Source organism: Neopsephotus bourkii, unplaced genomic scaffold, assembly GCF_033783945.1.
Source record: "Neopsephotus bourkii isolate Nb327-2 ecotype Australia unplaced genomic scaffold, CSIRO-AGI_Nbou_v1 NB_1749, whole genome shotgun sequence".
Taxonomy (NCBI): Eukaryota; Metazoa; Chordata; class Aves; order Psittaciformes; family Psittacidae; genus Neopsephotus; species Neopsephotus bourkii.
This window is the reverse complement of record NW_026902223.1, coordinates 3,704,746-3,729,646: the sequence shown is the minus strand read 5'-3', so window position 1 is coordinate 3,729,646 and position 24,901 is coordinate 3,704,746. Positions and strand designations below refer to the sequence as shown.

The 24,901-nt window shown below is 45.1% G+C and overlaps 3 protein-coding genes and 1 long non-coding RNA gene across 8 annotated transcripts; 1 reads left to right on the top strand and 3 right to left on the bottom strand.

Annotated features, from left to right (window-relative positions):
- The first annotated feature begins 1,997 nt into the window (after positions 1–1,997).
- Positions 1,998–6,925, top strand: MILR1 (mast cell immunoglobulin like receptor 1). Of its 4 annotated transcripts, XM_061377096.1 has the most exons (8): positions 1,998–2,486; positions 2,577–2,621; positions 3,370–3,657; positions 3,978–4,259; positions 4,746–4,859; positions 5,304–5,393; positions 6,454–6,516; positions 6,838–6,925. In XM_061377096.1, exons 1-8 carry the CDS (start codon positions 2,453–2,455, stop codon positions 6,885–6,887), a joined length of 966 nt encoding a protein of 321 aa, XP_061233080.1. In that variant the 5' UTR covers positions 1,998–2,452; the 3' UTR covers positions 6,888–6,925. The 4 variants fall into 4 exon arrangements, with proteins under 4 accessions (XP_061233080.1, XP_061233083.1, XP_061233081.1 ...); XM_061377099.1 differs by lacking the exon at positions 4,746–4,859; XM_061377097.1 differs by lacking the exon at positions 6,838–6,925 and having other exon boundaries at positions 6,454–6,552.
- On the bottom strand, positions 3,333–4,752 carry LOC133225069 (uncharacterized). Its single transcript, XR_009729014.1, has 3 exons — positions 4,496–4,752; positions 4,012–4,185; positions 3,333–3,471 (listed from the first exon to the last, which is right to left on the bottom strand). It is a non-coding gene; the product is annotated as an uncharacterized LOC133225069 (long non-coding RNA).
- Positions 6,926–8,514: 1,589 nt separating the features above from the next.
- On the bottom strand, positions 8,515–13,554 carry POLG2 (DNA polymerase gamma 2, accessory subunit). 2 transcript variants are annotated; one of them, XM_061377089.1, is made up of 8 exons: positions 12,981–13,553; positions 12,499–12,625; positions 12,244–12,349; positions 11,788–11,961; positions 11,139–11,279; positions 10,262–10,342; positions 9,569–9,669; positions 8,515–8,716 (listed from the first exon to the last, which is right to left on the bottom strand). In XM_061377089.1, exons 1-8 carry the CDS (start codon positions 13,519–13,521, stop codon positions 8,551–8,553), a joined length of 1,437 nt encoding a protein of 478 aa, XP_061233073.1. In that variant the 5' UTR covers positions 13,522–13,553; the 3' UTR covers positions 8,515–8,550. The 2 variants fall into 2 exon arrangements, with proteins under 2 accessions (XP_061233073.1, XP_061233074.1); XM_061377090.1 differs by lacking the exon at positions 9,569–9,669 and having other exon boundaries at positions 12,981–13,554.
- Positions 13,555–15,498: 1,944 nt separating this feature from the next.
- Positions 15,499–22,941, bottom strand: DDX5 (DEAD-box helicase 5). The gene is made up of 13 exons (XM_061377236.1): positions 22,783–22,941; positions 21,155–21,320; positions 20,904–21,000; positions 20,684–20,817; positions 20,495–20,560; positions 19,970–20,111; positions 19,736–19,896; positions 19,405–19,577; positions 19,112–19,222; positions 18,876–18,937; positions 18,730–18,789; positions 17,259–17,483; positions 15,499–16,704 (listed from the first exon to the last, which is right to left on the bottom strand). The coding sequence occupies exons 1-13, from the start codon at positions 22,812–22,814 to the stop codon at positions 16,322–16,324; spliced, it is 1,812 nt and encodes a 603-aa protein (XP_061233220.1). The 5' UTR covers positions 22,815–22,941; the 3' UTR covers positions 15,499–16,321.
- Between the last annotated feature and the right edge of the window lie 1,960 nt (positions 22,942–24,901).

Below are 24,901 nucleotides of genomic sequence, written 5' to 3'. Positions count from 1 at the left end.
TTGAGGACACCAGAACTGCATACAATGCTCCAGGTGAGGTCTCACAAGAGCAGAGTAGAGGGGCAGGATCACCTCCAGGACTACCTTGCCATGTAGGATCAAGCAGTCAATTTTTTCCAGAAGCTTCTTTATATCAACCTAACTTAATCATTTAAATGATGAGCGCCATCTAAGGGACAATCTAACCACCACCTTATTACTCCCCTCGTGGTGATGTAGCAATTGCAGCCTGGCTTTTATACAAACTTCATCACTCAGCTACCAAATGCTATCATAATAGTTAAAGAAAATCCTTCCACGTGGTAAGTGTCGCTATTAATGCTCTGCAAAGCAATTGTAGAGTGGGAAAGTAAGCAGATACGTGAGCAGATGGAAGTATGGGACAGCTGAAAGAAACACTGCTCTTCTCGGTAATCTACATGTAGAATTGAGATGGATGAAACAGGTCAAAGAAAACATGTTCCCTATTGCAGACACTAAAATCAGATTTCAGTGAAAGCAAAACAAGCAAAGCAGAACCCAAACCCCTGAGGGCACAGATGCACTGAACTACAGGACCTCCACCCAGGGGAAGAGACAGAGCAGCGTTGCTTAGGAGAGTCCAAAACAAGACAGCCAAGAGCCAAGAAAGGCACAAACAGTTCTGGAAGAGCTCTTCTCACTTCCCAAATAGGAACCAGTGCTTTGAACCAGCACTTTTGTTCCCTAGATACCCCTTAGGCCACACACCCTGAGGGAAGCAAGCAAGCTCTTCTGCACACAGGCCATTTAAAGCTGCTGTAAAGGAGGGCTCTTGGTGACAACTGACCTCTTCTTTTTTACAGGGCACATACAAATGCACAGCTCACAGCAACAATTCACCAATCCCCACACGCAACACGAACCAGCTCATTGGCAACAGAAAAGTGCTCGCTTGTGGTGAGCGACATCGACCTGTCCCTCAGTGTCTCCACAGGGCGGGAGTGACAGACTGCAAGCGGTCCAATGGCCCCACGCACTCTCCACAGCCGGTTACCCACAGCCCTGCCGCCTTCATCGGCCTAGGAGCGGGCTCCGTGTGCCGGGCAAGCTGCCTGGGCCTGCTCCTGCTCCTGTTCCTGCCCGCCCGCACAACCGGAGCGCTGCTGAGGCACCGGAGCCACCGGCGGGCGGCTGCGAGCACGCTTCCCACCTCTGCCCTCAGCATCCTCCCGCTGGGCTGACAGGAGTGCGGCTCGGCCCCGCCGCCATCATCGGCCTGCGAGGGAGGGCCGGGTGTGTGCGTTTGTTTGTTTCCCACCACAGGAAGTGGCGCAAACGCTCCCGGTTCTGCTCCTCATGTGCGCTCCTACACGTGCTTCCTGCCAGCTGCACTGCAGCCCTGTCCCGCCCCTGCGGTTCGTTAGCGGTGTTTCGACATCGGACACGGTTGCGAGGGGAGGCTGGAGGCTGGCTTACATTGAGCAAGAATAAACTGGGGGGGGGGAAGAAAGGAGGAAAGTTGTGCATGGAATTCTGTGAGGAAACAGCCCTGGTGCGACAGGACATGCTTTGGGAGGGATTTTGTGACACAGCAGCACAGACCACGTACAGCCTTGTCACGTTCATAAACTGCGAAGAAGTAAGATCAAGATCACAACACTTTCAAGCTATTCTCTGTATAGGGAGTTACTGCCTCAAGCAGAGCAGGCCCTGGAGTTCTTCAAAAGACACTGTCCATGTATAGCTAAAGATTACATCTACTTTGCCCAGAGGATGACAAGTAAAGAACATCTACTTGCTGTCATTATGTGTTACTGATTAGATCATCAACTTAGTCATCAAATGTGTTCCTGCAGGGGTGCTGAACTCAAGTTCATGATGAAATTTGTACCTTCAAGTACAAGGTCTTCCTCACAGCTTCAGTATTTGAAGTTTGGCCTTAATGTCCTTAATGAGCTGCCTAGCTCTAAATAGTTATTAGTGTCTGAAAAAGTCTCTAGATTTCATACTCTCTTTTTGGACATTTTTTCTTAATTATATTACTGCTAAAATAAACGCAGTACCCCAAACCCCCTCGGTCTCAGCCATATGATCACTTGTATTATCTCCAGCAAACCTGGCTAGCTGATAGGAATCAGTGATCTCACTCCCTTATAGAACAACGCTAGAAAAACGATACAGTTTTGTATAGTGCATAGCTGCATGGTTCTGTCACACATCTCTCCCTATGGAAAACTGCTCCTTATGCCAGCTACACCACCACTATGTAACATTTAGTTCTATCCTAAACTGCTGTTTCTCCCTCCACAGCTTTTTCTTCTACCGCTGCTCTGTCTCCCATCAGATAAATGGAAGTGGAATATGACAAGTGTTTACACAATCAGCACAAATCAGACCATTTCCGTATTGAGGACTTCCTCAACCCCTAGAGTCACTCGGCAAAGACCTCACTCCTGTAACTCCACCAGCCAGCTTGCTCAGGATCAAGAAAATGCTTTTTCTCATGATTCTGCTGTTTGCCTACCGTAAGCCAAGGACATACTTCTTACATATTACAAATCCTTCTGAACAAGAACAAGTGTTTCTTGACTGAAAGCTTTTTTCCCTTCTCTTAGTTCAAATGTCTCAGCAGATTCAGAAAACTATGGTAAACAGCAAAGGTAGGTTTTCTTTGGGGGGGGATTGGGATATGGGCTGAAATTAACTTAAAAAATACAGGGAGCAGGGGATTTTAAAATGTCCAAAACCTTCATATAAAATTAAAACATATTTTTCCTCTCTAGAAATGTCATAATTTATCTTATTCATGACTAGTTTATTACTGTTTTGTAATGAAAACACAAGTTTTCATTCAAATTTACTTGTATAATATCATAAAAGCAAAATAATTTGACAGACTGTCAAGGCTCCTGCTGCTACTATCCAAAAGTTCAATCTACTTACACAACGTAATTTCTGCCTGATACAGCCACATATAAAATACTGCTTTTACTTGTGGGTTCACATGCTACCTCTCAACTATCCCATAGGGTTACCTTCTCCTACAATTAACATCCCATAAAATTTATATTTATCTTTTATACTTGTATTATTTGAATTCCTTCTGTGGTTCAAAAGTATTTTTGTTGTTTCATCGGGATACATCTCTTGGCTTTGTATGTATATGCGCTCTCTTGCATGAAGACATGCACTTGTCATTATTTCTATGAGTCATCAGGTGTTTGAAGCTCTAGACTGATTTTGAAGCACACAAAGCTGTGTTGCCTGCGACCAGAAGATGAGAAAGACCCTATAACCCCCTATTTCAACAGAAATGAGTATAGAGTGGTCTTCAGCATATTTTGGGAAAAATCTGGGTTTCTTGGATGAATGGTGCAGTGAACTCACTCAGGAGTTTCTTCTTTCCAGAGATGCTGTCCAATCCCAGGCTCAAACCTGTTCAGGGGACTTTGAATGTAGTGATGAACCAGAACGTGACCCTCTCCTGCAACTCAGATTCTGGATCTCCACCTGTCAGATATACATTGTTTAAACATAATCAGAAGGTATCCACCTTAAATAGGCCAGACCTGACCCCCAGTTTGTTTAACTTGACTATCAACTCTGCCAGTGATCTGGGTGAATACAAATGCAAAGCTGAGAACAACAACACCAGTGGCGGAAAATACAGCAACAGTCTCAGCTTCACCCTTCTAGGTATGTCTTGCTGTATTCCTTCTCAGCACTTTCATTTTAGGGGCACAGAGGCATGGATCTGCAGCAGCAGGAGTCAGGATTTTGCTTGCAACAGGTACTGTTTTAGACTGCAACATGTGCCTGCCTTGACTGTAGAGCTGAACTCTACTGTAGATCGCTGTTACTGTCTTAGGAGTTGGCAGTGCTATTCTCATCTGGCTCACCAAGACCCCCATCCTTCAAACTCATCTCATTTGCCAATGTTGCTGCTTAACTCCAAGCCTTGCTTTGGAGCTTGTCCTGTACTCAATGATGCAGTCTTTTCAGTTTTCTTTTTACAGAGCCCATTTCCAAACCAGTGCTGAGTTCACCCACCTCTCAAGCAAAGAAAGGCCAGAATGTGACCCTGTCTTGTCTCTCGGAGAATGGCTCTCTTCCTATCACGTACATATTCTTCAAAGGAATACAAAGCATCTCTTCCCAGGTGATGATGCAGAAGGAAGCAGCTGAGATTGTTCTATTCATCAATTCCTCTAGTGACTTTGGAACCTATAAATGCAGAGCTGAAAATGGTTTTCGCAGAAATGCAAAATACAGCAACGCTTTCAACTTCACGTTAGCAGGTAAGCCCGTGTGAAACTATTTGCCACTGTCGGTAAACAGGGACCACGCAAAACTCAATGTTATAACACTGCAAGTTTATAGCCAGAAATTTTGTTCCTGCAATTTAATGTTCAAAATACAATTTTTTACATTTAAAAAGAAGCTTTTAAAGTGAATGCAAAAAGACAGAATTCCATGCAGCTGAGACAGCATCAGAAGTTGAAGTGACCATTACGGATGACTGTAAAAGATTCACCTTTACAAGAAACCGCTGGCCTGCCCTGTGTAGAGTCCAGTTTCATTTTCTCTCTGGTCTTATGAAAGAGTCCACTGGCACCAGCAAGGTCCTTTCCTTCTGCTGTGGCAGTGTGCACCTGGGACTCTCCTGACGATTAACCACAGTTAAATCCAAAAGCTGAAAGAAATGCAAAGTGTTGATTTTAATTTACAGAAGGTACTTAGAATATGAAAGCATAAACACCTTTTTATTTCTTTCTTTTTGGCAGAAGAGAGAAGACTTTCTCAGCCCCTGATAATTTCTCTTGGGCTGATCCTGCTACTATTCGCAATAGGACTTGCTTTGGCAATTCCGTTTTTCGTAATTCCTTCATATAAAGCAAGTGAGTTATTTAAATGTCTGTTTCATTTTCCAGAGGTGCTCGTTTATGCTGTCAATACATTTTAGTGTGTAAATATCATGTTACAAGTGGAGTTAAGCTCTTGGTATTTTAAGATGTGGTCTTAACCAGCACAGGCAATGTAACAAGACACTGATAAGGCAAAACCTCTGAGCTATGTTCTAGATGGCAAGTCTGGGATGGGAAAAGCAAAACAACATCTAATTTAATACACATAAACTCATAAATTCACTGGAAGGAATTGACCTCATTGTTCTTAGTAAAGAAAGGAAATACTATTAAAATGCCCTTGGTTAAGGGTGTAATTTTTATCATGAAAAGAGCATTATCGGGAACCAAAAAATATCATGAGGCTGTTTATTTCCCTCTGAGAAACTCTCATATACTTATATAGGCATGTGTTTGGTTTTCTTCTCCAATTTGCAGAAAAATTTAAGTGTACTAGACCCTCAACTGGCTTTACTTCAACACCAAATGTAGAAGAGCCTGAAGACGAGGTCATATACTCAGAAATTGGTAAGTTCATGTCACTCCCCAAGCGGTCATGAAACTTAATTGTTGGAGTTTGGTAGAAGAATGCTGTTACGCTGTTTGTAGCTAGTATGGGCAAATTTCTTCAGATACTGCAAAAGCTGTGGAAGGAGACACCTACTACTACTCAGGGAGTAAAATAACTCTGCTGCTGACTCTGCCTGCCAGAGGCACAATTCGAAGTCGCACAGGATACGATACATATTTGGCACTTCCTGTGTGTCAGCCACGCAGCCAAAACCACAACTGTTTAAACAAACTGAAGTTTTATATAAAAATCTACCGTAAACAGAAGTAAAATGAAGAATTGCATTTGGCAACTCATGGTGAGGGTTCAAATAGCCATTACAGAGGAAAAGCAAACTAAAAGACAGTAAGTAGGTCAGAGGTGCAGTGCCCATTTACTAAGAGACAACAGTGGCCTGGATGCAAGTTATAGCAAAACAATGTGTCTCCTGCATACTGTTCAAAATTGCTCAGTGCACAATAATTCCCCGTTCCATGTTTCCTAACTTTGACATGAGTCAGAGTTAGTTCAAACTGAAATGATGTAATGCCAGATAACAAAGCAACTGACCAATGTTAAGAGATTGTACTACTTCAGTTGCAGAAAATACACAATAATGAAGACATTACATGAAAGCCACAGTGGTATTAACTTACAGTTTTCTACATTTGAGTTCTATGTGAATGTCAGTATTTTCAAGGGAAAATGAACCCCCCCCCAACAAACAGCAAAGGTGTCATGCTTCCTGTTTCTAAGTATCACAAAAGGAATCATTCTCACCAAAGAAATCTGCCTTCCTGCTCATGAGTAGATAGGTAGAACTCCAGCTGCTCTGCTGTGCTAGCTGAGTGCAGTGCAAGATACCCATCAGCATAGCCTGCAAGGACAGTGACAGGAGCTCTATTAAGGCCCATGAACACTGCAGAAATCATGGCAGATTTACACTCAATACAGAATCTCACTGCTTTATTTCAAGATTATTTAAAGAAACAAAGTCTGGTCGGTCTCAAGTTAACTGCTGTTCATCCTCTAATCCAGTGCCTGTTAAACCAGAAGAAGAATACGTCAACTTTTCTGTTTTAAGAAGAGAAGATGAAAAAGGTGAAAACCTCAAGCTATAATACTGGTGTTTTCTGGGGGGGAAAGGCAGGGTTTACCCAGCAGCAGTTACAATACTGGAATTGCTTACTTTCTGTGGAGAAATTAAAAGTAACTGAGATTCTTCTGAAGGGGTTAAAAAAGCAAACCCCAAATAGAAAGCTTATCACCATCCTAATTGTAAAAACTCACCAGCCCATTATGAAACCACGCAGGGGATGTTAGTAGTGACCAAACTGCTGATGGCATGAATATTAATTCTTCTGCTGTGTATATGTACCCAGAAAAAGCCACTAAGAATTCTGTTATTCTGCCTTTTTGCAGACAAGAGGGTGTGTGCCACCGTCTACTCAAGTGTGTTGAGCAGAGACTGAGTATAAGGTAAGATCTCTTTTGTGATTAACTTAATTGTGTATTTTGAAATAATCTTTCAGTCCCTGGGTGTGGTTAAGTATCACCAAGGCTACACAGAAAGAGATGGTATTGAGATACTAGTTTCCTGGCCTAATGATTTGGTACAGACAATATTGCTTGCTCTTTACAAACACCCCAAAGTCATCACCTCTAAGGACTTGAACTTAAAGAACAAGCAGAAAACAAACAGATAAAAATTGGAATTAACAAAGAGCTACATAACAATCCCATTAGACAAACAGTAGCTTATTGCCCAAATAGCACCATAAACCCAAACCGACTCAATGCAATCAGTCAGGTAAGATCCTGCTGGACACAAGATATAGTCTGGCATTATATGCATCTGCTGAATAACCAGAAAGGAATAAATGATATAAACTGTTCACCCAGACCCAAGTTCTGTACATTTAACAACCCTCCTGCAGCAGAAACTGGACTGTATAAAAATGTAAGATAATCAAAAGGCTCTAGTTAAGTATTTAACATATATATATATATATATATCCAAAGTGTGCTGTTCTCTTAGGCACATACTAGAACATCCATCCATATGTGGCCTCTACCTGCTGTCACCTAGCAGCAAGGGTGGCAATTTCTCAGTTCAACGTTACTTCAGCTCTCAGAGTAGGGAAAGGATGCTAAAATTAACTTTTTGGGACAGCTAATTCCAAAACAAATTCTGCATCCCACAACAGGCTGTTTCATAGATGTTTCTGGGTTGTTTTCATGTTGTTCTATGGCCATTTACATTGAACTTCATGAGTTCAGTAAGGCACAGATCCATAGGATGCTAATCTTGCTTTATATCTGGCAGTTACAAATAACCCATTTATAGTTAAATGAGCACCATGTCAATAGAAGAAACGTTTAAGGCAAGTTATTTTGCTTCATGGCATTGATGACCACCGGGGGCCACATGCGTTGCTGCATACACCTTAAAGGACTTTATTAAAGTGACTTAAGCTATACACACATTGGAAATTACTGAAGATCAGAATAATTTCATATCTATGCAAACACTCATATCTAACTACAACACTTCAGCATAGATAAATATTATCACAGATTAATTAATCTTTTTCCACCATTTTCTAGGTACATACATTTTTGTCCAAAAAAGAGTGCTTGTCAAAAACTGTTTACAATCTATTTCCTCTCTTACTCCTGATAATGTATTTTTGATTTTGATGTTTATTAAGGGGAAGACGAAGTAGCTTAAATGCTGAGGAACTGATGCCATGTGATTAAAATACACCCCTACAAACAGACATTACAAAGACATTTACTGATGTTATTGGAACATTCAGAATTTGGAGGTCTTTTTTATAGAACACAATTTTCCAGCAGAGACCTTAAGTGTGATGGCAACACACGAATTAAAGATTTTTAGGTTAAGATGGAGTATTTTCAATAAGATAGTATAACTAGAGACATGACAAAGAATACAGTTAGCCCTGCTAATGAGGGACAAGTTTGTCTCTTCTCAAGGTAAGCTGGAAGACCCAGATGGTCTGGAGTTGATAGAAAAGAGATGCACTGCCAAGTTTTACAGGTCCATGACACTGCAGAAGCCAGTTCAGGCACAGATGTTTAAGAAATTCCTTTTATTCAACACATATAAATTCACACATTTTTGGCTGATGTTACATACTTAGTTAAAAAGTCCGTCAGCCTAGAAATATGCATCATTTCCTTCATGGTTGTATCTCTGCTTCTCAGCTGGATCACTCCATTCTCTAGAGTGGCATCAGTTATCAAGATCACGAAGAGAACACCCATCTCATCATACCTGCAGAGAAAAGAGCACTCCTGTTACTGCTTCTGGTGTATGAGAAATTCAGATAAATTATGTACAAATGACCATCATCTGTAAGTATTTATTCCTGCAATACTGCACGAAGTCCAGGATGAAGACACCAGTCTCCTGTTGCCCTTCCTTGCTTTCCTGACTATGGTTCTTTAAATTATTTACTTTAGTACATAAAGAATGTTATTTAGTGACCTACTACAAGAGTATTTTTGTAAAAGCAGAATATATCTTTCTGACTTGCTTTGAAGACTACTGCACATGAACGAAGAGTTGTATTTATTTTCTCTCAGCCTAAAATATTCACCAATATGCTCAAAGTTCACTCCTGATCAACAAATCGCATATGATGTCCTGAAATGGAATAGCAGATTTATCTCCACAAATAATTCCATCACATACACTAATGGTTCCAGACTTGGAAGAATTTTTAAGCTCAAAGACTAGACACACGGTGCCATTTGAAATAGTACTTAAGAATGAAATGCAGAACCAGCCCAGATGCAAAAGTGGGGGTTGAGGGTAGGAAACACTTCTCGGGCTTGTAACTCATCTCAAGAAGTTTATTTTCAACTGGAGAGTCTCTAAAGGGCATTTCACAGTTCCAGAGAAACGAAAACACCATGTGAAGGCTTATACTTAATTTTAGAAATGAACTGACATTGCTTTCTGTAATAAAACTCATTGATGCCAGGTTCATGGTTTGGATGCATGCCTTCAGCCACTTGGTTACTGCACTCGATGACTTACTGAAAACAGGCTTATTTTCTCTAGTCCACAGAAAGTCATCTGTCACCTTCATAGTTTAATTTATAAAAGACTGTTTCTCCTTACTTTGTATAAAGCTGTTCCAGAGATACCTGCACAGTTTCAAGGTAGCCCGGCCATACAGAAATTCTGTTTTCTGACAGTTCATTGAACAATCCTTGACAAACCTGTGTTTATTGAAAAACAGGAATTAAAAGACAGATTTGAGGGCTTGAAACTCTGAACAAAAACCCATTAAAGCTCTAGTATGTGAGGTATTAGCATTCCCAGCTGGTGTTAATTCTCTGGCTAAAATAACCTCAAATCAGAAAGCAGCCCAGTAAATACATCTCTGTTTCTATCTGAAAACATGCCAGTGCAAGGTCCCTCCCTTCTGTGGGGACCAACTTAATGACTGACTGAAATAAAGACCTTTAAAAAACCCTTCTGAAGCTGTGACCCACACGTTAAGATAACCCTGAAAGATCAGGAATTTGAGAGGGATTGTGTTATTTATTTTCCTTAATTTTGCATGGAATAAGTATCAACCCTCTAACAACAGTAAAAGCAGCATGTTAATGTAAGGAAGGCATCTGCTACTCATTATCTGCAGTATCCTCCAGCTACAACTCACAACCTGCTCTGTGAAACCTCTACGACCACAAACCTCCATGATCCAAAGCAGCAGCATGATTTTCCCCAGTGTAAACAGTGTCTGAATGGTAACAGAATGTTATGTGGAGTCAGTGTTCAGAATTAAAATACTTTCTTACAACATACCTGTCTCAGCTCTGTTGTTGGACCTTTTCCTACATCCAAGGCCACTTTCAGAGGTGCTAAACAAGGATGAAGCTTAAGTACCTAATAATATTACAAAAAGCAACAGATTACTACATATGCTTAGTGTGACATTCTAAACAGAACGAGGAAATTGTACTATTTTTTCACTGAAATTAAGGTTCTAAACATGCCTGAATTTTGTCACAGCACAAAATCCTGATTAGAAGCATGCTGTATGTTACATCTAAAGTAGCACACAGGGCAGCTAGGTGAGCATGGCAGAAACTACTCCATTTTCTCTGAGCCATGGAAAAGACATAAAGCTTTCTTAGCGGAGCTCAGTCATCTTTAATGGAGGAAATGATCAGAAAGCCCAGCAGACAGTTATCATCCAACCTAATAGATCAGACTGATTTCTGGCTGTGTGAAAGCCAGAAAACCAGAGTAAAAGTGGGAAAAGTGACGGTCCTTAGGGGAATGCCCCACTACCACTTGGCACCCACTTTTCTGCTCATCTCAGCAACCTTCAAATGCTGCTGCAAGAGATAAACTCCTCTCTCCAACCACAACAGCGTCATTCCAACCACTCTTATCACCATCACCTGCATGACAAGGGCCTATCTACTCTTAAGAGGAAAAGAAGGTAAAACAGGAAAGGTGACCTCAGAATGAGAGAGAAGTTGCTTATGTGGGTGAGAAGGATGGCAGAGGCAGTCCCATGGGGCCATCTTATACCAGTGAGGAGTGTTCTGAGTGTGGCTGTTTGGGATCAGAGGATGTGATTTGGAAAACGGAAGTATCCCCCCATCCTTGAATTTACTACACCATCTGTGGGGTTTGTACTTAACCTTCCCTTACACTTTCTACAGAAAGTTACCTTTCTCTGTGCAATTTTCTTTTTTGTTAAAGGATTCTCAGCTAGCTGCAGGGAATCAAACAGATATGCTAACACTCCTCGGTCCAGGTTTCCACTCACAGACAGAACATGGGGAATAACATTCTTCCTTCCATCTCGACCCTGAAGAGAAAAAACCCACAAAGCAATACCTCAAAGACTGTCCAGAAAAGCCTTTTGCTTACTTTAATGTCTAAGGAGGCACTGAGCTTGAGCACCTTTGCTACATGTAAAATACACTCAGACATGTTTTAAAGTTACCAGCCATCTTAAAAGTGTAACAGCAACCAGGTAAGACTGTAACACCAGGGGAAGAAGGGGATGGAGCAGGATGGGATTACGTCCTTGTCCTGCTGCTCTGACTGTAATTTTAAATCTACAGCAAATGCACTTGAAACTGCATTTTCTTTTGCAGCTTTGTAGATTACTTGAGTGACCACAAGAGTGTGTCCCCACGTTAAGAAATCCCTATGTAACCATTTCTGCATAGAAACAGACTACAAAACCAGGAGAGACAGGCAGAGTATCAGCTGCACTGCTGGTACATGCTAAGCAACTGGACCACCAAAGAAACCATTTCTCTCACACAGTCATCTTTATCAGAAATGACTTTTAATAGAATAAAGCTTACAAGTAATTTTGAATTATCTCCTGGATACATCTGTAACAGTTCAGTATCTCCAAGGTTCTTCAATGTTTCTATTGTTTCTGTCCCCCAAGGAAATCTGTAATGCAAATTAAATCCTTTTCTTCCTTTTTCATCCTGAAAGTCGCTGCTGCTGAAGTTAGATGGGGCTACAGCAAACTGAGAAGACAGAAGAGGGGATTACTGCCAAATCGCTTTGCCATTTCACAGCATCTTGATCTCAAATCACTTACAGACACAAAACATTTGCCTTTCTGCAAGTCAAGTTATAAACTACTTCACAGGTTTGTCGTCAACTTAAGCAGTTTTGCAGTTTCTCACAAGAAATACATGTACATCAGACACAAAACCAGGCTAGCAATATAATGCTGAGCAGGGTGTTTATGTATCTCTCCCTAAGATACAGAGGAGCCAACCAAGATTCCCCCCTGCTACTGTTACCTTTCTCCACCATTGAAGCCTCTGGCGTAACCAGTAATCCAGCCACTGTCCTGTAGTTCTGGGAGAACTAAACCATGCAAGCAAAGACGTGGTCCTTTCGCCTATTCTTTAAACAATAGTAAGGTCAGCAAGTTAACTCCTTCAAAAATAACAGGGAAGAAACAAGAAACAGTATTCAAAAATAATTAAAGAGTGAAACAAGTACAAAATAGTTGGTTTAAGGCTGGAAAAGGATCAATCTCTTTCATACTCTACCTTACACGGTTTTTGTTGTGTTGTTCGCTGTCTGGAACAGAGTGAAAGCACACTCCAGTTTGAGCAAGGCCACAAGGCAGTCTTCTGTTCACCAGCTCTAAGCAGCTAGCGTATTGTGCCAAGGCACCTGTCAAAGGACAAACCACCACGTTCAGCAGCCGCAGGAAAAGCGTTTATTTTTTAACTAAGAGTGAATGTAGCGCACACAACACACGCTGCTCATGTGTGAAGCCCCACTAGAGGTCCTGTTTCGCTGAGGTGATCTGAGCAGTCTGCAGCCCAGTTCCTCCGGGTAGCTTCACAACTGTGATCTTAACGTGCCTTTTTCCCTAATTAAAGGGAAAACACCCGATGTGCACCCCGCCATTCACACCGCTGAGATCCTTGGAAAGAACCATGCCCAGCGCGCTGACACAACTGCAAACTCCCCTTAAACACAGCTGCTTCGCTCGCACGCGTGCGGTGACGGATAAAGCACCTACCGGGGAGCAGACTCTCACGGAGCATCCCTGCGGCCCGCAGCACTTCTTCCAGCGACAGGCCGCCCTGCTCCTGGCTACAGGGGCCCTGGAGCGCTTCATGCAGCGCCTCAGAGCGCAGCAGCCGCAGGCCCTGCGGAGCAGCGTCGGCGGGCGGGCCGTGCAGTGGGGCATCCACCGCCAGTATCTGCTCGCGGAAGGGCAGGGCCGCTTCCCACCACTGGGACACGAGGTTTCCGCGCAGCGCAGCGCCCAAAGGCCCGAAGCCCCGGTGACAGCCGCTGAGGTAATCGCGCCATGGCAGCGCCGGCCGCGACTCCGCGCCGCCCCGCAGGAAGTGCCGCCGCCAGCACACCTCCAGCAGCTCCTCCCCATTCACCTCATGGCCGCCGCCGCTACCCGCCACCACAGAGTAGAGCCGCGCCGAGGACGCGGCCTCCACCCACCCCACGACCCCCGCGGCGGGCGGCCGCCGCCTGAGCACGGTCCGGCCCACGGGAGGGCGGCCGCAGAACCGCCCGCCGCGGCGGCACCTCAGCGCCATCTTCCCTTCCCGCCTCCTGCCTCATGGCGGCGCCAGCACTACGCATGCGTAGCGTCCCGCGTGCGCAGGAAGCGGAGCGAGACGCAGCGGCTGCGCATGCGCACTGACACTCGTCGGGAGGGGGGGAGGCAACATCCCCCTCAGTGTGCCCGCGGCCCCGCTCCGGGGGGCAGCGCCTGGCCCGGCCCTGCCCTATCGGACCCGGGAGCCCGGAGCTCGGCGGCACCATTCTGTGCTGTGTTGTGCAGTGTTGGAGCAGACCCGACCCCCATGGCGGCGGCACAGGGACACTGCTGGGGGCAAAGTCCGTGCAGAGCTCATGGGGACGGCTCTGTGGTGGTCTGGAGGGCCTGAAGCACCGTAAAGGGTCTCCGAGAGGAGCTCGGGTGAGCGCGATACCGCCCACAGCTGCAGTGGAAATTTCCATGCGCGCTTCACCGCGGCGGTGCCGGGAGGTGGAGCTGGAGAGGAACCATCCTGCAAGAGAGAACTGAGACAAACCCCTGCGAGCCGGGATGATCCCAGCGGGAGCTCAGTGCTTCGCGACCCCCGGCCCCAGCCTCAGCCCAGGGGCCTGCGAGAATTGAGACCCACGCCCTAGTAGGGCGCTGGGTCAGCTGGAGGAGCTGCTGCTCCTTGGTACGAGTTCACTGCTAAGGCAGATTCGCCATGAGCTCGGATCTGCCAAGAGAATCCTGTCAAAGCTGTCTTTTATCATCATTTTAAGTGCGATGTTGAGCACGCGCCTTACACTGAACAAGACCCTTCTCCCTCAGGGAACACCTCCCTCAGGCGCCGGATAAACACCCCTGGGCAAAAACCCCTCAAAACTGGCCTGGTGGAAGCTCAGGTCTGTGCCTTACTTGGTTAATGACCTGAGCAACAGCACTCCCGTCACATGCATCCCGTTCCTAGAAACAACTGTGGAGCCCAAGTTTAAACTCACTCCATATTTTAAAGGCACAGATTTGGCCATATAATTACACTAAAGTGCAACAATCCACCACCCTGAGAAACCTCAGGAGTCACAAGATAAACCTCCCCTGATCTCCTGATTAAGCTTCCAAAGCATTTTCAACCACTTTTAACTCACAAGCTTCTGTCTGGGTTTCACTTTAACAAACCTGGTTGGTGCCATTCCCCAGAACGGGGCTATTGGGAAAGGCCATTCGCCTTTCCTTCACTATTAAAGACCTCCACTCTGTCTTAATTCACAAACTTAAGTTTTCTACATGCACCCTTTTTATACTCAACCCCCTTTATACTCAAGGTTTTAGAACTGTTTTCCAATGCCTTTTGTTTCAGGTAATTCACCTGGAAGCACTGCAGTTAACATGCCAAAGTTAGAAGGTAAATTACCATCTGCTTCCTCATTTTCCACTGGGAATACTGCAATGCCAATTAAAAATGTCTTCCCCATGGCCAACTGCACCTTTTGGACTCCAGAGTTGCAGGACTGCAGGCCTCCAACATGCAGTTCTCATAGCATCAGTGAATGCTCACACAAGTACTGTCAGCTGATGGAACTCAGAAGGCAGAAATACGTAATTGAGAGTAGACTGTGGTTAAGAACATCACAAGCTGAGCCTCAAAGGAAAACAAGTCACCAAAGACCTAAGCACGGAAATCATCTGACTTGGGTTCAAAATAACCCAGACAGAATCTAGCCGTGATTCTTGCAGTCAACTCTTAACTAGGCATTATTAAACTTGAAACTGATAAACAAGTGAGAGGAAGGAACTGAGTCAGTATTAACTGGAATTCTAATACACTATACTTGGAAGGATCATGTATTTTAACCCCAGGATCAAGTGCTGTTCCAATTATAACTGTCAAGGAAATGTTTGCTTCACTTCCGAGGTTACAGAACCATTTGCATGTACTCCAAGTCTTGAATAACTCCATGCAGGATGCCCATGGATCAACAGCCCATTTCCCTCCCCTCCCTTCCATAAAGAAATCACCGCTCAATACCAGTTTAAGTATAATTTGAAATTTTAATACTAAGATCTTCCCATTTCTCTGAAGCTCATAGTAAGCCTGCATGCTAACTCACAAGGCCCGACAGCTGTAGATACATCACACTCAAGCCTAGTCTGCACATATGCTTATGTGAAGGCGACAGTTACGGTGCTGCAATAGCTTCCTACGCTTGTAGCAGCTCATCAGCAACACCACAGCAAAGACTTTTAGCTATACCATTACTCCAGTGGATCTTCTCCAAAAACTGGCCCTACGCTAGCAAGATGAGGAAGAGCACTGCTGTTTCCAAGGGATACTTAGAAGCCAGCTTTAGTTGTCTTCCTCATCGGAGCAGAGCCTGCCGTGCTAAGCAATCTAGCCCAATCAAGGCAAGGCTGGTTTTTGTGTAAGCTTAAATGTTTTAATCAGACACAGTTGAGAAACCTTTCTAGAATTTCATATAAAAACATTTGACATTCCATTAATGTAAAGTTGTGCACATGTTGAGAAAATTGCCATCTGAAAGAAAATTCGGTCTTCAAATATCTTTATTGGAAGGCCATGCACTGCCTCCTGGTACTGTATTTCAAATCACTGTACATTGACTTGGAAAACACTGTCTGCATTTTCTAGTACAAAAAACTAAAAATTGTTTCAGGAATGTAGAGAAATATTCAACTTAAATAGCGAAAAAGTGCACCATAATTACTGCTGCACTGCAGTCATTTCTGCATTTCCCATTTCTTAAATAACTATCCTGTTCTGATAACACACAATATAAAGAGCAATTATGAAAAAAAAAAACAAAAAAAAATCTGAGACATTTAAATACACTAAGTTATTGAGAATAACTTGTGGGCATTGGGTAACCTATCATCGGAGCAGCACCAGTGGCGGGGTACGCGTACTGCTGCTGGTTCATGCCATTGTGCATATTTGCAATGTTACTCCCATACTGCTGCTCATAGCCATTCTGGTAAGCTCCTGCAGGGTTCCCAGCCCTGAAGCTGGCTTGCATGCCTGCAGCTGCAAAGCCATTCCCAAAAGGAGTTCCATTACTGAAACTCTGGGCGCTGTAGGCCCCGTTTTGGGTTTTTGCTCCAAAGTCTCTCTTGCCTAGAGCACCATAGGTTCTCTCAAAGTTCTCCCTCTCTCTAAAACTACTAAATCCACCCCTTTTGCCCGCAGAATATCTGTCACGTCGATCACCTCGGGAACGACCTATTGAAAGAGACAAGACATAGTTATGTATCATAAAGACTGCATTTTACTTACCACCATATGAGCTCACCTAATCAAGAGAAAAATTCTTTCCCTGACCCAGCAGTGCAAACTTATTCTTCCCTGTTGCTAACTGGAGTCTTGGTGAGATGAAGAGTGTTTTCAAATCTAATCTACAAGGAGAGTCATCTACTCTCTTCTGTAACAAAGTGGCATCAAGGCAAAAAGCCACCTTCATCTTGCCAAGAGGACACTTACATCCACCTTCCCCAGCTGTCAAGAGAAGGCAACAAAACCAAGCCCTATTTTGTGTTCTGTTTCAAGGCAAGAAGTGCATCACTGGCCAGCATGAACCACAGGTGTGCCACAGGACATGTGGGGAGCATTGAGGGGACTGTTGGGTTTTGTTACTGGTGTTAATACCTTTTCAGATCACCATAACTGGTAGCTAAACCACCTTTCATATCCATTTTGGAGAGGTTGGATGTGAAATTTAAGTTTCCACTTTGTTCTGAGAGAAAAAGCTATGCACTTTGGTCAAGAACAGTACTTACCTGAACCTCTGTCTTCAATGAGCTGAAGCAATTTGGGGTTGATGGCTTGATTAGCCTCCCGAAGCACAGAGATGAGGTCATTTACTTGCTTAATATTGTTAGGAGTAAAGAATGTGTATGCTGTGCCTGTTTTGGTACTGCGGGCAGTTCGTCCAATTCGGTGGATATAGTCCTCTGAGGAGTTAGGGTAGTCATAATTGATGACAAATTTCACATCTTCCACATCTGTAAAGTGTTGCAGTGTGGCAAAAAGCAAGGTACGAGGTTTTGCACACCACAACAGCCAAATCGAAGATAAACATTAGACAATTGTACTTTAAAGAAAATAATGGCTGCAAAGAACAGTGTTAGAGTCATCCATTTCTGCATGAGTATTGTGGAAGAGAAAGTTATGCACACTCCGTCTGTTCCCGGCTTATCACCCACCCTGTGATCCAAAACCTTACCATAAGGAGTATGCATTTGCTTGTCATTCCCAACTCAAGAGTCCCCTTTACAAATCATCAAGTGACATCTGAATGCTTCTTGCAGTAGGGCCACTAAAGCTCACAGCAGCCTCTTCATGTGCTCATTTGAGGACCTTAGAGTAAAAACATACAAGGTCCTTCACATACACACTCATTAGAAGCTCAAAAAAAAAGGGGCCACACTGCTCGTCTTGCCAAGACCTTTGAATCGCAGCTGCAAGAAAAACATACCTGTCCCCCCAAAGTCACCAAGTTGTTTTTATGCACTGTGTCTCGTCTAGGCAAGCGCTGCCAAGAAGCCAGGGTTCACTTGAGAATGTGTCTCTCTCTGGCAGGTCTCGACATGACGACTATGTATAGGTGGAGGAACTCCAACTTTGGAAGGCATTTGAAAAGCCTTCGCTTTCCTGCCCCACTTGCTAAAGTGAGAGGTGGGCTTTTTCTCAGATTTCATGTGCCAGTACTCACCAATTTGTACAAGGCTTTAGTGCATTTTAAAGCTGCTCTCTCCATTTCATGGTTGAAAAAAAAATTTTCATTGAAGTTTGAAATTATTTTCTTCGACATTTCAGCAAACTCACTGAAATTCAAAGACCCACAGATCACAGCAGACACTATGCACAAAACTAACAGTACTGCACCATGGCAAATCATGCAAAGCATGGAGAGAAGAGAAATACCAGGGCAAAGTGAACTGTGAATGAAACTGCTTATTTCATGAGAGAACAGTTTATGGGGTAGTACTTTAAAGGATGGTCTTTGCCTTTTGAAGATTACTGGCACACAATGCTCTCAGCTTTCACCTCTCTATTTGACTGGAAGCAGCCAGCCGATCACTTCCACTAGTCCTCCATCCCCCTCGAGTCCTCCGATTGTCATGCCTAGGCCTTGCCACAAAGACTGCACCTTTATGTGAAGAAAACTTAGAAAAATGCAGAGGTTAAAGAAAGCAATAGACTTTCTTTAAATAGCTTTGGGCAACTGGCATTACGAGTTGTACTAACCTAGACCTCTGGATGCAACATCTGTAGCAATCAGGATTGGTGCCTTTCCGTGTTTGAATTCTGTAACACAAGCAACATGAGCCACTCAGTTTCTTCACAAGCTAACACAGGCCACTCACCCTTCCAGAAACTGCTGAAGAACTCACCATTTAGAACCCAGTCCCGCTCCTGCTGACTTTTATCACCATGAATACCCATTGCTGGCCACCTGCAAGTAAGAACTTTATTAACACAACCCCATTCCTCTAGTAGTTTTATTAGGCAAAAGACAGGGCTACATGGTGTCACTGATTTGACAGTTCTGACACCACAGTTAAGTGGTCGCCCATGAAGAATCAAGAGCAAACCCTGGGGTGGCCCTCGAGTTCCAGCTGTTACTCACCCATCTCTCCTCATTTTCCTGGTAAGATCATCACATCGTCTTTTGGTTTCCACAAAGACAATAGTTTTGTTTTCCTTCTCGCTCATTATTTCTTCCATCAAACGAATAAGCCTGTTGTAAAGAGATGCTGGTAAGAGGTGGGATTGATTTGTAGCACACCATTTTAGCAGTCCCATTTTCCACTACTTTTAGTGGTCTCAGACTGCTGTCAAAAATCCATCCAATTTCATTTCATAATTCATAAACTAAACCCAGTAAAACCACCACCAAATGCTTTGCCTCCAGGGACTTACTTGTCATCTTTCTCCACATCGTGACACACATCCACAATCTGAAGAATGTTGTGGTTTGCACTAAGCTCTAATGCACCAATGTTGATGTGTACATATTCTTTCAAGAAGTCTTCAGCCAGCTGCCGTACCTCCTTTGGCCATGTGGCACTCCACATCAGAGTCTGCCTGTCAGGCTGCGGGAGGAGATTACATCAGTACAACACTAATAGATAGTAAAATGCCCAACCTGACCCAGGCAAGCCTAGAAATTAACTGCACAGTCCTTGCTTTGATGAGCACTGTGACATTTGCGTCTGCAGCAGTAAGAAATGAATGAACCATTTATACTCACTCTTATCTGATCCACAATTTTTCTGATCTGAGGTTCAAATCCCATGTCAAGCATCCTGTCAGCTTCATCAAGGACAAGGTAAGTACACCTCCTGAGATTGGTCTTTCCAGCTTCTAAGAAGTCTATAAGTCTTCCAGGTGTTGCAATGCATATTTCCACACCTAAAAACCAAGCAATCAAGTCAGCTCAAGTAGTTTTCATTTGATGCAGAGATGCATCAAGGCTCATCCATACCTCTTTCCAAGTCACGAATTTGTGGTCCCTTTGGAGCACCTCCATAAATGCATGTAGACTTCAAGCGGCATGCTCTGCTGTATTCTGCAGCTACCTGCTGCACTTGCTGAGCCAGTTCACGAGTTGGTGCCAGCACAAGACACTAGAAATAAAAATGCCCAGCTTTTATTTCAATACCTATTTGAAGCTTGTAGTCTGACACTGATTTTAAGTGCCAGAATGACTAAAATTGATTTTAAGTAGCTCAAACCAGCAAACTAAATTAAACCTAATACAGGCCTATGCAGTGCAGTAAGAGAACCAAAAGCTACTTGCTTTCATGGTACAGCAATAATCCAAAATGTATAAGCTCTGTACAATCCAATCAAAGCTTACAGAATGTTCTTCAAACACTACCAAAACATAGAACCACTTTACTCAGAGAGAAATACAGCAGAGCCATGCACTCTTGGGAACATGGACAATTGGACTGTAAAGCAAAGCACTTTAGAAATTAAGATCCCCTTTCCTTTAAGAAATACTCACAATAGGTCCATCTCCTCGCTCCAGGAATGGCTGGTGATTTATATGCACAATGGCAGGCAGTAAGTACTGTTTGGAAGAAAGAAAAATCTCATTATAACCTCTACTTAGAAGCACTCAGCCTGCATCAAGCCAGGCAGTTCTTTCAACTGCTGCAATGTAGCCATATTCCAGGCTACAATCAAAACTTACAGACAGCGTTTTCCCTGATCCAGTCTGTGCCACTCCGACCATATCCAAACCACTCAATGCAACAGGCCAACCTTGTGCTTGAATGGCAGTTGGTTCAGTGAAGTTCTGCCTCTGAATTACCTCCATAACATTTGCTTGAAGAGAAAATTGAAACTTATTAACTTGGACTTTGTCTTACTCAAGCCTGGGAGAAGAGCCAATGTGCCAAGTCTTCACTTACCAGGAAAGTTAGCTTCATAGAAATTAATGATTGGTTTTGGACAGTTATGGCCCCTGACTGTGACTTCTTTGCTTGCTCTGTACTGTTCAACTTCTTGCTGTAAGACACAAACCCCCCCCATTATTAGAAATAAACTCATGATACCAAAGCCACCCTTTAAGTTACCCCCATCCATGTGTGCTGGGCCCCATGACCCTCAGCATGTTTGCACTTATCTATTTACTTTTGCAGGAGTTAAATAGGGTACATACCACAGTACGCCTAACTACATCAGGATGTTCTTGATAAAAGTTCTTCTCAAATTTGGGCAATTCATCTAAATTCCATTTCTTTTTTGTGAGTTTTTCCCCAGGGTTTCCAAATTTCTTCCCAGAGAGAGGTCCACCTCTACTTCCTCCAAAACGCGGGGCTCCAAACCTAGAGAAGACAATGGTAATATAGAATCCCAAAGAAACATTCTGGTCTTTCTCTTACATAACTGAATCATTACACTTGAGGATCCACCCTGTAACTTTACAATTCAAGTGTATAAACCCCACCTACAGGATACAGAAACTTCAAAAACCATACTCAAGTTGCAGATGCCACAATCCACGGAGCTACATGTAACATGCAGAAGCTAAGGTAACATGCCTTTGGAAATGCTGGAATTTTCTCTTAGCAAATTACAACGAAGTAAGGCATTAACATCTTTGTATTGCCCCATGACTAAAATGGTTTCCCACCCAAGAGACACTCCCATTTTGTATCCGCCTGCAGAAAGTGAGCAGGAGAGGTTATGAAACCTTGGGGTAACTTTCCCATAAGCCGTTTTTTTGTATCCTATAAAACAGGTTTTTCTAAATAAGGAGGTTTTATAAGGCCACGCATTTTACGTGAGCGCTTTAGGTTCAGTCCCTCCGCTCAGAAACGGCTTATCTCGACAGCCTTCAACAGGCCGCCCTGAGGCGCAGCTCGAAGCGCCGCCAAGCCTCGCTCCAAGGACCGCTAAACTGGATCTGAGCGCAGGGCTCCCTCCCCCGCCGACTGCTTCCCAGTTTTGGCCGGGCGCTGGGAGCGATCCTCCCCGCACAACACAGCGCGCTCAGAGTGGCCGCTGCTTCCTGCCAGCGCTGTTTCCTTTGTCTCTCATTTCTGTCTACGCCACATTTTCCAGCCGCTGCCATTTTAGAGCTTGAGCTGGGCGGGGGGAGGAGGAGGAGGAACAAAGGCAGCAGCAGCAGCCGGCATTTTGATTTCCCCTCAGTCACCGCATGGCGGGGCCGGCCATTAACATCCGCTTACACAACACAAAGCGGGAGCCGGCCGGCTTCTACCAGCAGCAGCTAGAGCCGCCGTCCCTTGTGAGGGGGAAGGGACGAAGAGGGAACCGCCCTACCGAGAGCTCCCCAACGCTCCGCCATCGACGAAGCGCCCGGCCAACCCACTGACCCACAAACCTCCACCAGCCCGCCACTCCCAGCCCACCCCCGAAGACGGAGAGGGGAGAATCAAGCTCTGCGGGAGCCATCCGCTCCTCGGGGTACGTCCCCGGAGGGCTAGGGAACGAGTCCCTTTCTCCCAAGAAATAAAACCCCATCCGTGCCCATCTTTAGGCGGTCAAACGCAAGCGGGGGCTGCACCGAGGCGGATGGATCCAGCCCCGTCCCGCACTGCACGGGCGGTGACCGCCTTCACCGCTGCTGAGAGTTCCTGAAGCCATTTCCCCTCCCTCGGCTTCCCCTCACCAAGCCCCACATAGCAGGAGCTGAGGAGAAGGGCTCAAGCCCCGCGACTCGCCGCCATTTTAGGTGCTGAAAAACAACCACCACAACCCCACGCTCGGTATGAAGAGTCCGGACGCTGGCGGCGCTAGCGCCAGCCGGGCCCCCGGACTCACCCTCTATCCCTGTCGCTGGAATACCCTGGCATAGCGATGGTGGCGGTGGGCGAGACGGTCCCGGTCACTTAAAGAGGAGTAACGAAAGGTAGCGCAGGCTCCGGCGCGGATGATGGGGGGCCACTGACTGTGGGGCGCGCGGCCGCCCGGATGCCGGTTATATAGGGGAGCCGCGGGGGCTGCTGGGAGCCGGCCGTGACGCAAGCGCAAGGCCTGCCCCTCGCGTTATGTAACGGCCTGAGCTGCCCCTAGGCCCCGCCCACAGCTGCGTGGGCGCGACCACGGCTCTGCCGCCTGACCGGCTGCTGCGCTCGAGGGCCGGAAGTTACCGCCCCCTTTTGGGGTGTGGCCTCAGTTGCGTCACTGCCCGCAGCGGCCCGCCCGCGCGAAGCAGGGCGCTAGCGGCCGCGCCTGCGCAGAGCTGCTGGCTGAGCCCCAGGCCGCGGCCTAGCGGCGCCCACCCTTGACCCCCCGGCGTGAGGGTAGCGCCGTTTCCCGTTACCCATTCCCGGTGTCTCTCCGTTTGCCCGCGCTGCCGCACGTGCGGGGACTGGCGGGCAGCGCTGTGGGAGCACCCGGCTGCTTGCAGCCACGTCCCCCGAGCTCGGCAGCTCACACACACACTGGTGAGTGGTGCATGGAGAGCGTCTCCGAGCGCGCCCACGGGTGCAGCCCGGGCTCAGGCGGAGTTGCCACGTTTAAACTAATGACCGGTACTGGAAGGAAGGGTACATTGAGGCACACACTGCCCTGGAACGCTACAAAGACCAGAGCAGCTGAGATGTGCAAACCCTCATGCTCACAACTGTTGGACATGGTCACAACAGCAGACTGTTAAATGCTACTTTCACCAATGCTTTCAAACTGCTATCCACTGCTTTTTATAAACACACGACTGGAAACAGTTGCTGCTCCTTTCAAATTCCACCACAGGGCCAGTTCAGCAATGCAAAGGTCACAGCAGCTCAGGGAAGGCCAGGGCTGTCCAGAAAGCAGTTATAATAAACATCAAATACCTGCAGTGGGTGCTGTGTTGCCTTGCTTTGGTGGGGTGAGGAGTAACCTGAACGTGCTGCTACATGAGCCTTTAAGCACACAACAGGAAAGGTGAAGCTGGAAGCACAAAGCCACGCAGCCATATTGCCACACCACCTGTTTCATGCAGTGGTGAACACAAATGAAAACAACATAAGGAAGAGGAAATGCCGTAACACCACTCTGCTTATATCCTCCCACCTCCCAGCAATCTCAGCTTTAAGGCTTTTCTGAGACAAAAATAACTGTATTTGATGGCCATTTCTTCCCATTCTTGTTCTATTTATGCTCATAGCTTCTAAAATACCATAGCGATGTGTTCTGCAGTTTAATTGTATGCTACCTGAACAACTTTTCACTTTCCACACACTGCCTGGTGAGAACAAAGGGCACAGAAAGAGCTATTAGAAATGGTGAGTAATAACCATGTTTATTTACACCCTTTTACAGACACGAGCATCTTCTAAGTCACCTTTGTTAATGGAAGCTGTAGTCTGTGTAATTCTTTCTGGTTTAAAAGCAGTTCCACACTTCTAATTATCCTTTCCATTTTCTCTCTCTTGACAAGGAATGTACAGTATTCCCGAGCTGGGCCCCACACAGACTCACATACGGAAGGCACAAAGATGGTTTTGATCTGTTGTGTATTATTTCCTACTGATTCCAGCCCCCTCTTTTTTTCCCCTTGGATTGTTGCCAGGAATGCAGCCAGGGTTTCAGAGACTATTACTACATGTTTCTATGGCCTCTTCCTCAAAAATAACACCTCAGTCAGGATTATCTGTGTTTATGAGTCGACACAGCTGTTCCCCCCTCAGCAATTTGGAACAGCACCTCCATCAGTCACCTTATTATTAATCTGTTGCTTTAGTAGCACTTCAATCTGACCATGTTTGTTAATACAATCCCTGCAAGTTTCTGATACAGGATCCTCCTCAGATTTCTTAGTATGGGGTTACTAGTTTAGTACAGCTTGTTAAAAGATTTTTTCTCCCAAAATAATCCTTTTAATGCTCTATATGAAGTGACCCGGTCAACCTCCTGCTTCTGATGAGTCTGAGAAAGGTGTTTGCAAAGGTTGTGA